The 13,761-nt window shown below is 43.2% G+C and overlaps 1 protein-coding gene across 3 annotated transcripts in view; it reads left to right on the top strand.

The window, feature by feature from the left end:
• Window positions 1-13,761, top strand: part of NHSL1 (NHS like 1) — a 119,953-nt gene that overhangs the window by 101,807 nt on the left and 4,385 nt on the right. For 2 of the 3 annotated variants that reach the window (XM_031456428.2, XM_031456432.2), the window contains exons 5-7: window positions 2,383-2,514; window positions 8,021-11,233; window positions 11,760-11,892. In XM_031456428.2, the coding sequence (XP_031312288.1) occupies window positions 2,383-2,514; window positions 8,021-11,233; window positions 11,760-11,892 (3,478 nt within the window). The remainder of the gene's footprint in view (window positions 1-2,382; window positions 2,515-8,020; window positions 11,234-11,759; window positions 11,893-13,761) is intronic. The other variant, XM_031456430.2, reaches the window with a different exon arrangement.

Raw genomic sequence — 13,761 nt, forward strand, 5'->3', positions numbered from 1 at the left:
TAATTGAGTGATTAACATTTTCAGACATGTAGAAAGCAAATCTAATACCTAACTACATATTTATTGATCCATTTTCTGGATCTGTGTGTTGACATATACACACGTATATTTCATAAAGAAGTACTTTTTCTAATATTCTGGTATAAAGAGGCATTAAATTAAAATGTTTACTTTTAGTGGTTGAACTGACATAGGTTATACCGTTTCCTGCTCTTTAAATGACACGTTTCTAAAGCCCTAGAAGACCTTTCGACATAACAGCGCAGCTTCCTGTAGGGCATTGTCATGTGCTCATGTATTTGAATGAACACTGGTCCTCTGGTTTTCAGTACAGTTTGGCAGGGGGAAGAATTCTGATGAATATATTATTTCAAATCCAGAGAAATGCTCACCAGGCATAGAGGTAGAACATTAGCACAATGAGCCACTGGCTTGAAAATGGAGTTAATCCCTTTAGTCATAGTCCTGTGGGGACTTACCATGTTCTCAGAGTTGGAGAGGAAAAAACGTTTAATATAAAATGTAAATATGAGTATATTCCATAATCTGTCATGTGGGATAACAACTCTTCCACCTGGAAGATAAATAGAAAGAGTAAACATACTTTAACAGTTCTTACAGACTGCCTTTGTACTGATGTTTGAGCTAGCTAAATGGATTTCTTAGTAGTAACCATGACTGACTAATGCCACTTTTCAATGCAGGGGAATAATTCAGTTCCTCTCAATTCAATAGATATTTACTGAATAACTGCTTTGTGTCAAGCATTGAGCTGCATGCCACAGGTGACACTAAGGTACATGATCATGATCCCTACCCTCCAAAAACATATAGTCTGACAGGGGTGACAGTCCTTCTAGGTCACAGTGCAGGATGGAAAGATCGGCACCACTAGTGGTGTGTTTCTTAGTTGTCCATCCTCACGGTTTGTTTCTTAATTTCCTTGGAGGTTGGGTGGTTTATCTTTTGTTTTTGTTTAGAAAGCAAAACTGAAGACTAAATGCAACTGTCTATTAATATTTTGTCCATTCTTGATGGCTTGATACAAGAAAATGTTTCTCCTCTGCTACAGGGAACTAACAGACCATTGAAGTCCTGACTTGCCCCTTATAAGAGCCATATATGCTGTTGTACATGGTGACCCCTTTGTCACAGTGATGGTACCTTCTGGTGTTTCAGTGTCTTCTCTAAATCATTTCAGTTTTTCTCCATTAGGAACAAAGTTGCAAGCATTTAAAAGCTGGCAAGCATTTATTTAAGTTTGTTGCTTTGTAGGTGAAATGTGTTTTGATCATTCAGCACTTTTCTCCTGTTTTTGGTTAGAGCCTTATCGGTTCTAGTCACAATTTTCCCTATTAAAATAGAAGATACACTGTTCACAATATACCCACTTTGAATGTGTGTTAATATTGCTAAAAAGAATAAATAATTTTTATACTTTTCTTACAACATAAAAGTATGTATTTTGTGTGTATGTATGTATTTTTAAAATCTCTTTTGGAGGAGAAGAACCATTTAACAAGGTCGATGCTATAAAACGTTCTTTAACTAAACTGGCAAGTAATTTAAAGCAGACCAGTCAATAACCAATACGTTATTATTTTATGGTTTCTCATGGTGTGTTAATCACACAGCTTATACACTAGAAAGAAACAAAAAGCCCTGTGGATGTGGTATTCTCGGTTTGATTGCAACATTACCTGAAATGTCTGAATTCAGATCAGCTTTAAAAAGTGATTACAAAGCAACGAGAAGCAGTTCAGCTTTAACAACAGCAGTACTACTGGGTCTCATTGTGATAAAAGTACTTTATCATTATAAGGCTTTTCCTTTTTCATGATCGTTGTATCTCACACCATAGCAACTACCACAGTCTATCCAAATTATCAGCCTCCTTGACTGAAGAAAGAGCTCTTCATGCAAGAATTCTTGATTATTTGTTTCATCCCATAGGACAAGGCATTACATCTCTGGAGATGACCGGATGAATCAAATATATTCACTGACGGCACTGCATACACGCTGATACAAAGCGTGATTTTGGTGACCAGAAGACCTTTGTGAAACATTTCCAAAAGGATCCATTTTTAAATTACATAAAATCACTCTCCCAGCGTGTTAGTCACCAGTTTGCATTTGAAAATGAGCTCCAGGTGCTTCCTTTGGAAGGACACACATGCAGAGAAATTGGAAAACAGCCTTATGACGATAATGTGCTTTCCTTCCTTTTTTGCCCTTCAGCATTCATTCATCATCGTTTGACTGGCTAACATCATTATTAATACCTTCTTATCATTTTACAACGAGCTGCTGGAAGAAAGTGCATGGTGTCAGCTTGCTTGAGAATAACATTGCTTTGCTTGTTCTGCTACTCTACATTAGGGGAGAATTTCGATCGCCAGGCCAGCCTTCGGCGGTCTCTAATTTACACAGACACTCTGGTAAGACGACCGAAGAAAGTCAAAAGGAGAAAGACTATTACAGGAGTCCCTGACAGCATACAGAAGGAGCTAGGTATGGCTCATCAGAACTGTATTCTGTTGCCCCTCATTGCTACTCACCAGTACTACGCTAACCTCATCGGTGGTGCTTATAAAATCGATACATTCTGATAGCCTTTTGGTGCCCCAGAGGGCCAGCTTCTTTCCTGAATGTGGCATTGGGTACAGATCTTAATACCCCAAGCAGATGATGTATTGAATTTGGATGGGAAGGTAAAGGGAAGAGTGTATATGAAAACTATCAACGGGGATGGTAGAAATTTACAATAATGTCATCATCTCTGTGTACCTTGCACAGTGGGCATCTCCACAATTAAATTTACAGTTTAAGATTTCTTAAAACCGAAAGCTCACTCTAGGACTTCAGATTATAAATGTGGACTTCGTTAGTTATACTGACAATATTGATGGCATTCTGTCATCGAAGAGACAGCAATGGAGCATAGCTAGTAAATACCAGGACAGCAGGAAATGGTGATCAGTGATGGATAACGCCTCAGTGGTACTTCCAGTGAAACTAGTCCACAGCTTTTTGATTCAGTATTTTGCAACCTGTGATAAAAACAGAAAACAACCAAAAAATTTCTTTTGGCTGGTGGAGAGGGTTATTTACTTCATTATTCACACATCCATTTTGTTTCTGCCTATCTTTATATATGCTTTTGATGATCCTTTCTTTCTTCTCTGTCTACATTCACTTCCTCTCCCTGTTTCTTCGTGGCCTGTCAGGAATGTCTGCCGAGGCCAAGAGCAGGGACTCTGGTGCCAAGCTGTCTGGATCTGAACCCTGGCCCTGCCACTTATGCCCTGGGTGGCCTCCTGCTGGTTTCTTCACCTCTCTCAGTCTCCTTTTTCATTTGAAAACCTGTGGCTGGTGATATTAATAGAACCTACCTCATAGGGTTGTTTGAGGACTTAATAAATTTTTACAGGTGAAGCACTTGGTGCCTGGTACTACTATAAACATAATAGCTGCTGTTATAATTATTGTATGGAAATTAATAGTACATCTCTCAAAACCTGCCTTTTTTCTCTTTGGCCAACCTGTGGACTTAATTCCTTATAATTACTTCACCTGACCTTTTTAGTGTTTGCTGTTGAGGGCTATACTCTAGAAACTCAAAATCATTATTTCTAGATTTGCCTATTAGTCTCTTAGGCAGAATAAGTTTATCCTAGCAACAGTGATGTATCTGTTACAGCGCTTTGAGGTAGCATTTCAGTTTCCAGAAGCTACAGATATTGTTCCTATGTGTTTTTTTGTCCCCCAGCATCCCTACCTACATGCTCTGTATTAAGGAGGCAAGGCTCACTCTTCTTTACCTGGCATTTTCTTTCTTACCACCATCCAGCCCTACAGTATGTGTTCTCTGCCTTCCAGACTGTAACAACAATGGGACAAGAATAGCGACACCTTTCCTCTGCTCTAGGTAACTCCAGTGACCCAGATGACAGACAGGTGCTCATCATTTCCCGTGACATAGGGGTTTATTACAAACAAAAGCAAGATTACATCCACAGGGTTTATGAAGTTAGCCTTTCGTTCATGCCCTCACAGCTGCTTTTTTTAGTGGACCAGGCTTCTGTATCCTGTATTTCATTCTTTCAGACTCTTTTTTTTTTCTCTCTCTTTCCTTTAGGTGACAGCTAACTAATTTGAGAAAAAATAATCTGTACTAGAACATTCAGTAGATGTTAATGGGCTAATTTCTTACATTACTCACATAACATTTATATTTTAACTGATCTTTTTAGGAGATGTGCCTTAACCTAAAAAAGTGACTTTAAAGGCAGCCCTTTGTAAGATAACAAGGTTGGTGTTTCAAACATTTAAGTGGCTTTCCAATCAAAATGGGTAGGTTTGGGATGGCTTTGTGCAAAGGGTCTAATAGTTTGACCTAGATAAAAATAGACATACACATAAGTATTAAATATGAATTATCTATCTGTCTGTATGTAATATGACTTCTAGAACCTCAGAATTAGGAACTTTTACCACTTTTATGACTGAACCCAACCAGTATGGAGCCAGTAACTCAGTTGCCTCTTTGACCTTACTGGAATGCTGTGACCAGCTAGGTGAATCATATCTTCTGTAATTTTAATATTTTTAAAACCAGTGGTAGAGTCTCTGGGCCCACATTCATTTCTCTTTCACCCGTAACAGAGGAAAGTCGCTTTCCCCACGTCGTCTGTGTTGGGAGGATTGCCAGATGGGAGACCGTTGATGTCACTGCACAGTCGGTGACACGACCTGGGTCACCACTGGAGGTCAACTGAGACACAGCCAAGTTACTATCCAAGTTAGACACAGCCAGCTAACATCTGTAGCAATCCAAGTGGCTGTAACTAACAGCTACCTAAGTTGTTTTGTTTTGGTTTTTCAAAGACAATTAGACAACCACTCTAGTTTCACAGATGGGCTAGTGGGAAGGACTAGTGCACAGAGTAAGGGAAAGTAGTATTTGAATGCAGTAACACTTAGCAAAAAAAAATTGGATCATATCTTTTCTTCCTCTGTTCACTTGGGCAGGGCTTGACCTTGTCCTTTCTCCTGATATTTTATACTTATATGTAAGGTGTCTGATTTGAAAGCTCTGTACAACCTAATGAAGGATGATCAAAAACAGACCTTCATATTTTCCTTAAAAATTAGTCTTTAGATTTAAAGCATAGGGGAGGATGGCTGTGTCAGACAAATTCAATTTTAAACAATATGATTATATGGAAGATATTCACTAGGAAAGATGCAACCTGTCCACTGAACACTGCCCAAGTTGCTGGGGCTTTGGATTTGGATTTTTAAAATCTAGCCAGGGATGCTTCCAGAATTCGACAGTTAATTGTGCTTAATTGTATGCAGTTTTTACTTCAAAATCTGTAGTGGACTCCAGAGACTAGTCAATATATAATTTTTTAAAATCAAGGTATGATATTTTCTGTTTAAAGCATATTTACGGCTTATAATTTGTTGCCTTCCATTTATTTTTTTTAACATTTTTTATTGATTTATAATCATTTTACAATGTTGTGTTGCCTTCCATTTAAATAACTCAGGCAAAATTTCTGAATTTTACTTTACTCTCATCTTAAGTGTACGTAGAAATGTATTTGAACAACCTGTTACGAGGTTTCATGTTTTAGAATCCTATCTTTTAGATGGAATTATTTTGTTGGTATATAATTATGTTTGGCTACTGAGTAGTTTGGATACTTGGAACTTATTCTAGTATGTACTCCCCAAGCAGATAAGGCCTTATTTGAAGGAATTCCCTTCTGAATAATTTTTGCTGGTTTGTACTAAGAACACTACTTTAGACCTGACAAGACATTTAAAAAATTCATACACTAAACTTTAAATAAAGCTAACTTGTAGGTTTCTGTCCTTTTTGATTACATACTATTTTTTTAATTGGACATCCCTTATAGTATTACATAATAAGTAAAAGAAAAAATATGTAATTATTTTAAAATAGGGTAAATCCCATCAAGGTTTTTAACAGTGACCTGAGTGGTCTATATTTGTTAGTAATTCCATTTTTGCAATTCTTGTTGTTTAATCAGGATAGCATTTATCTCTGTCCTGTAATATTGTCACACTTTTTGTACTGTGAAAATATTGGAGGATCTGTTTTGGGAACAGAACTTTGATGATGGTCCCTACAATAAATAATACATGAGGGTTTTTTTATGTATTTTTAAGGTCTTTAGAAAAACATTGCTATTTTAATAAGAAAGTTTTATTGGGTGAAGAAATGGCTGATGAAGAAATGGCTGTATTCCCATTTTCAGAAGCCTAGAATGGTTTCACACACAAAATTGTTACCTAAGAGACTCACGACTTTGTTTATGGCCCTTAAAGACATTTAATAATCTACCACTGACCCCATGTACAAATTGCTATAATTTTGAAAGAAAAAGATATCAAAATCTATCTCAGAATGGAATAAGATATCTTGAATGTTTGGAATTGAGCTGCTGCAAACTGATACAGTCTTACAGATCAACCCCCCACCTTCTAAAATACTAAACTGCAAAACTCATACCTTTTATTTACCTTAAAGTAGATTTTTCTTCTGTTTCTACCCTTTTGCCCACTTCCCCTCTTTCTGAGGGAGAACATCATAGGTACACGTGTGAGTGTCTATGTGCAGTAAGCGTGCTTAGCAGAGGGGAGGAGGAAGAAATAGATCCTCTCTACCAAAGATGCAAATACAAAAATGATTCTCCATCACCACAGTAAGGGAAAGGGCCTTATGCTGGGCAGCCTTCCTTGTAGGGCGACATCTCCTGTGCGGTTGATACAAGAACATTGCCGCCATTTGCTATTTGGCTGAGCTGTTCTATCCAGTCAGAGACATGTGCCATGTGATGGTTAATTTAAGCGGGGCAGGGAGGGAGATCTCAGGAATCCCACCCACCACCAGGTGAACAGGGATGCCAGTGGGTGCTCAATTCTCATGCCTCACCGAAGCCTGTGATTGAGATATTTTCAGGTCCTTGTTGGATAATGACAACATAGAAAGAGTTATTGTTTTGCTACTATTTTTTCAAAATTGGATTTGTCCTAATGATTACTATGCATGGATTGATTTTTTTTCCTGTATACACTTGGGTAAGTTCTTGGCTTCATTTTTTTTTTTTTTCTTTAAGCTTCTCTTCTTTCCTAGGTAGCTTGAAATCTTCACCTACACTTAAGGATTTTTCTCATCCACTACCCTCCCTCCCTGTGCACCCTGCCTCGTGCTTCTTCTTCTTCTTTTCTTCTTCTTTTTTTTCAAACATACTATTCTCTCTGGTTGTAAAGCTCCAAGAAATGAATAACCCTAATCTGAGGAAATGTTCACTGGATTGGTTCCTGCTGCTTTTTCCCCACCAGAACACAACAGATTGCTATTGAATTTTGAATGTCACCAACAGACAGATGATAATGGCTTAAGATGGATAATGAAATGTTTGAAACACAGATGGACATGTAAATCATCTTTCTTTTTCTTAGGATTTCCTTCTGACATTAAAAAAAAAATGTAATTAACACTGTTTTACATCAGTACCCCTTATAAATGGTATCTCTGTAGCCCTATTGTTGAACTGCTGCATTCATCTGTCTTTGGGAAAGACAGTCACCGCTTGACAGATGTTGTGTGCAGTCATCTGGTGGGTGAGAGGCTACCTTCATATCTTTACCAAAAGGAGGTTATTTAAAAAGTAAATCTTCCAAGGAACACTCAGCCTTGATCTCAAAGGAAGTACCTGGGAATTCTATATGCAGCGCTTAATCTGTAGCTGGATTTGAAGAACACATTTAGAGAAGTACATGAAATTGATAATAAGAATTTTCATTTTGGGAGCTATTGTAACTACTTAATTACATGCTTACAGGAAAAAAGAAATTAGATCAAATAGAAAAGATTTAAGTACAACAGAGCAGAGTCAGAAGAGGGCAAGGGATCAAGGTAATGAACCAAGACACTGATTTTTCTTTTTAGGTAACAAGCCTCTTTCTGCTTTATCTCCAGCTTCTGGGGGCACTGGCCAAGATGATGGTGGTCACTCAGTGTTCACCCCAGACCACTACTCTACACTAGGAAGGCTTGGCAGCTGTCGAGCTGCCGGGCAGCGCTCAGAAACCAGGGATTCCAGCTGTCAGACTGAGGAAGTGAAAGTGGTACCACCTTCAATGAGGAGAATCCGAGCACAGAAGGGGCAAGGCATTGCCGCCCAGATGAGCCACTTCTCAGGCTCCTCTGGGAACATGTCTGTGCTGAGCGACTCTGCGGGCATCGTGTTCCCTTCTCGCCTCAACAGTGACTCTGGTTTCCACAGTCTTCCGCGGTCTGGAGCGAGGGCAAACGTTCAGTCCCTCGAGCCACGGCTGGGCGACCTGGGCTCTGCAGAAGACGTGGACGGCACTTCCCCCTACCAGCAGGGTCACCCACATGTAGATGAAGACTTAGGGCATCCAGGAGGTGCCTCAAGGACTGGGACACCTTTGAGACCCAAATCCCAGGAGCTGAGGCACTTTGAGGCTGAGAACATGACAAGCCCGGCGTGTGTGGTTTCTCCTCACGCCACCTACTCCACCAGCATCATCCCAAATGCCACACTCTCTTCCTCTTCCGAGGTTATTGTGATTCACACTGCTCAGAGTTCAGGGCAGCTGGACGGTCAGATTACCAGCTCATCTTCGTACACAAAGATCAAATCCAGGGACCACCCCCTCTCCAGGCACAGAGAAGCTCATCATTCTCCCAGTGGTAACTGGACTGAGGGGCACACCACCATTTTTTCACAGGCCTCGGATCCCCATTCCTCCAGTGCAAGCGCACTGCTGTCCCTCTGTGATTCCACGGTCTCTCTCAATGCTGGAAATCGGGAAAATGGGTCCCAGGCCATGGCCTATAACTGTAGAAACAGCCTGAGCTTCCCCGCCCACCCGCAGGACGTGGATGGCAGGAGCGAGTCCAGTTACTCAGGCGGCAGGGGGCTCCGCAGCTCGGAGCCCTGGGAGTACCACGCCTTGGGGAATGGGCGGGCGTCTCCACTGAAGCCACGTGTGGCGACTCCCGGTTACTGCACTCCTGGGAGTAACATGAGCAGCTGCAGTTTGGACCAGACGTCCAACAGAGATGACGCCCCGTCTGTGTATTCAGAGGACCACGATGGCTACTGCCCGTCTCTGCACACCGACTCTGGGAACCTGTGCAGTGGCAGCGACGGCCTGGGGAACCCCAGGCACAGCGTGGTTAATGTTTTTGATGGAAGAACTCAGAAGAACCCAGGGGACCGGGCAAATTACCAAGACAAATCCCTTTCGCGAAGCATTTCTTTGAAGAAAGCGAAGAAGCCTCCCCTGCCGCCCTCTCGGACCGACTCTCTGCGCAGGATTCCCAAGAAGAGCGTCCAGTCTCACGGGCAGGTGCTAAACGAGAGCCTGATCGCCTCGCTCCAGCACTCGCTGCAGCTGAACCTCCCCGACAAGGGCGGCACCTCGCCCTCCCAGAGCCCCTGCAGCGACTTCGAAGAGCCCTGGCTGCCTCGCTCCCGCAGCCAGAGCACAGTGAGCGCGGGCAGCAGCCTGACCTCCGCCACCACCCCCAACATCTACTCCCTGAGCGGGGTCACACCGGCACAGAGCGACACGAGCAGCGTCAGGTCCGAGTACACAGACCCGTGGGGTTACTACATAGACTATACGGGCGTGCAGGAAGACCCCAGGAACCCAGGTCGGGGAGGTTCAAACAGCACTGCGGCGCCACCTGGAAACGGGCCTGGCCACCAGCTCCCAGAGGGGTCCAGGGCCGCGATACCCCAAGTGCCCGGTGGCACAGTCAAACCAAAGATCACATCGCCGGAGAAGTCGCACAGAGTCACTTCTCCGTCCAGTGGGTATTCCAGCCAGTCGAACACACCCACCACACTCACCCCTGTGCCTGTGTTTTTAAAATCAATGTCACCAGCCAATGGGAAGGGGAAACCCAAGCCCAAGGTACCAGAAAGGAAGTCTTCTCTGGTATCTTCAGTATCCATCTCTTCCTCCTCCACGTCTCTTTCCTCGAACACTTCTACAGAAGGAAGCGGAACTATGAAGAAGCTGGATTCGGTGTTGGTGTCTCCCCTTGCCGCTCCTCCTCTGCCCTCTCTTCCATCTCCTCGTCCTGCTGACAAGTCTCCTTTCCTCCCTCCTCCTCTTCCTGTGGCAGATTCCCCTGAGGGCTCCCCTCTGCCTCGCTCCCCCCTCTTTCCCCCTCCACCCCCAGAAGTTCTTACTCCCCTCTGTCCCCAAACCGATGCCTGCTTTCCTCCGCCCCCCACGGCACTTAGCCCCCTTGTTCTGGATTCATCTGCTTCTCTGCCACCTCCACCACCTGCCTTACCCTCCTCAGTGCCTCCACCTGCCCCACCCCTTGACCCCAAATTGATGAAAGATGCCAGGCCTTTCAAAAAATCTGGCCAGCCAGAGCCCTCCCAGGAGGCTTGCAGGCAGCCTTCCACCAAGGAGGAGGGCAGCAGACCCCCCATGCCACTGGTCACCACAGAAGCACTGCAGATGGTGCAGTTGAGGCCAGTGAAGAAGAACTCAGGAACCGAAGGAGCACTGTTTCATGAACACGCATCTCAGGAAAAACCAACTCCAGTCATTCCCCAGTATCATTTAAAGCCATCTGCTTTCCTGAAGTCCCGAAATAGCACAAATGAAATGGAGAGTGAAAGCCAGCCTGCCTCCGCAACAAGCTCTCTCCTGTCTCCTGCCAAGAGCTCTACTCAGGGTCACCAGGACAGTGCGGCCGAGCGCAGCCTCCAAAGCCACGGCCCAAGCCGCGCCGGGAATGCAGAGGCTGGACCCGGGCCCGGGCCCACCCCGCCCCATGAGCCTCCCGGCCCATCGCCCAGCAGGAAGCCGCCCCCCATTTCCAAGAAGCCCAAACTATTCCTCTTGGTGCCACCTCCGCAGAGAGATTTCACGGTGGAGCCCGCAGAAAACGTGAGCGAAGTATCACCCAGCCCCACGAGAGGAGAGGCACAAGAGAGTTGTGCAGACGGGGCAGGTTCCGATGAGTCCGACTCTGGCAGCTCGGTTCTTGCCGGAGGAGCTGTAGGATCCAAGTCCCTGGGCAGAGTGGAAGCCAATGTCCCCATGGTGCAGCCTGATGCCTTGCCAGCCCCCACGCAGGAGGAGCCGGGCACCGGGGGCAGCGTGGAGAGCGATCTGTCCCTGCAGGACCCAGGACGTGAGTATGGTTTTCTCTTGTTCCCCCTGACCGTATGCAGCTGAGGCGAATAGCGCTGGTGCTTGTTCACATTCAAGCCAGCAATATGTGGGCTCCCTGTGCTGCCTGGCACTTAGGTTACCAACTTGACATTTGTATGAAAATTGTTTTAAAAATCTAGATCTAAGGGCAGGGCTTACAAAAGGGCAGACAATAGAGGTGGGGTGGTGATGGGGAGGGTGATCGGCAGCAGGCTCGGTATTAAATATCAGTGAGTAATCTCCTGGAGAGATGCAAAGAACTGTAACAACAACATTTGAGAGATTTTAGTCAGAGTTCATCTAGACTTTAACAGCAGAGCATGAGCTTTGACTGTCATGCTCATGTCATTTTCCCCACCTTTGTGAAATATCAAACTACAGACCCCACTGCCTCTCCCTGTGGTTCTCACGTTGTCAAGAATGACAGGGAAGCATATTTGGGAGCTTGGCTAAAGACTGAAATTCAAACCGCTCATGCATCTCACGTCTGCCTGCTTGCTTCATAGCTGGGGTGCGGGAGACGGACACAGTCGGTTCTTCCTCGGAGGCCTGTGACTTCCTTAAGGAAGACGGGAGTGATGAGGTGATGACCCCCAGTAGACCCCGGACCACAGAAGACCTTTTTGCAGCTATTCACAGGTATTCAGACTCCTTACTTGAATCTGCTTTATGAGTCCCCCTTTCCAAACCCTTTCTCAATGTATTTTTCTTTCTTGAGGTTTCTTCTGCCCCCCAATTAGGCTTCATTAACTTAATTGTGGATTTTTTTAGTGTTTCTATAGTTTTATTTTCATTGACTCCAATTTCTGTTTTCCTTTGTTCCAATAATGTTTATGATAATGTGGGAGAGAGAGGCGTAATATGCTGATGGATTTTGGTCAGCACTGCTCTTAGTAGCAGGAAATGCAGTGTCCGTCATATGACAGGGTATTTACAAGAGTTGGGCTAGAGTGGCCAGTGGTCGAGTCCAGGATGAAGGAGGCTGTGTTCTGTGGACTTAAGATGCACAGACTAGCTCTACAGGACTTCTTCTTTCCTAACAGTGTTTTATTTGTTTGCTATTATCATTTTCATTTTACAGAAAAACTAGAATCTTATAGTGTAATTTCTTTGGCCACTTAAATGTTTCAGTAAAAGAGTACATCTTTTTTAAGCAGGAGCAAGAGGAAATAAATCCGCTTGTTACTCTATACTGCTAGTGCCATCTACTGGCATCCAAAATTATTCAGTTTAAAACAAAACAAAACAGTAAATTAACTGCCTGAACTGTTACACTTTTTACATGTGATCACCTTGAAGAGTGAACATGATTTAGCCCTAAACTTTTATTTATTGCCTCCTTTTTCTGGCTACGAGCACTCCCACAACAGTGTCATTGTAAAAACGGGTAAGATTGTATTTGCACAAGTACTTTTTAAACTATGTGCTATGTAAGCCCTTTGCTGCCTTCTAAGATTCTTTAACACAGTGTTTTCAGATAACTCAGATGAATGCCCCCATGCTGCCAAGGCCTTATATTGCCCTGAATCAAGGTGCCTTTTTTCCCTCCTGAAACTAAACATCTATAAAATCATTTGATTCTCTTAGTGAGTAACCTTGTGTCAGGAATGTTTTACCAATTCTTGGAATCTAACTAGAAAGACTGTTATTGCGTGACATGGACAGCACTGGCTGTGCCAGTCCCTACCTGAGATTCCATGTAAACATCTGACCTGGGTGGGTGGGGGAAAACCAGCAGGTGAATTAAGGTGTTTGTCAAGAATTATATTCTTTATCTCTTTGCTCCAGTATTGGTATAATGGCCCAACAGACCCTAAAGACTGCCTCTTCAACATTGACTGGTCCCTTTGCTCTCATTAGAAATAAAAATGTAGCTAGATATCAAGTTATTCCTCCAAACAAGGAAGTGAAAAATGTCACATCCTTTGAAACCAACTTCAGTGCATTTCTAGAGGTTTACACAGATGTTTCTAACATTAATCCTGCTGGAACCCTAATAAGCACTCCATATGTATTTTCTGAATTAAGCTGAACCAATTGGAATTTAACTGTTAAAAAATCCTTCCAAGGCTCAATGTCTTTCATTTGGTCTGGTATGTGCCAGGTGCTAAACATGCAGGCATATATATCTAAAATAGCATCCAGAGAAGATGTGTTGCCTAGTGGCTCTGTGTACTAAATACTTGGTCTCAGGGAGAAACCCAACTGTTGTGGGGCCAAATTACTACATTTCCTAAAAAAAATGCTGAAGTTCTCTTCTATATTTTATTTTGACAACCTTCTTGAGGCACTAAAAAATTTCCACTGCAGATGTAGAAATTGGCCAGTCTGTATTGTTCTGCATACACATGATACAAGTAAAGACTGAGCAGGGTATGGATTGCAGAGAGAGAGCAAGGACACAGGCTGACTTCTGTTTGGGTACATAGTTATATAGTTTTAGATAATATATTAGCAAGCATAATAGGAACCCATCTAAGATCTGTGATTTTTAGGGCTTTATTTTAT

Source organism: Camelus dromedarius, chromosome 6 (assembly GCF_036321535.1).
Source record: "Camelus dromedarius isolate mCamDro1 chromosome 6, mCamDro1.pat, whole genome shotgun sequence".
In the NCBI taxonomy this organism is placed as follows: Eukaryota; Metazoa; Chordata; class Mammalia; order Artiodactyla; family Camelidae; genus Camelus; species Camelus dromedarius.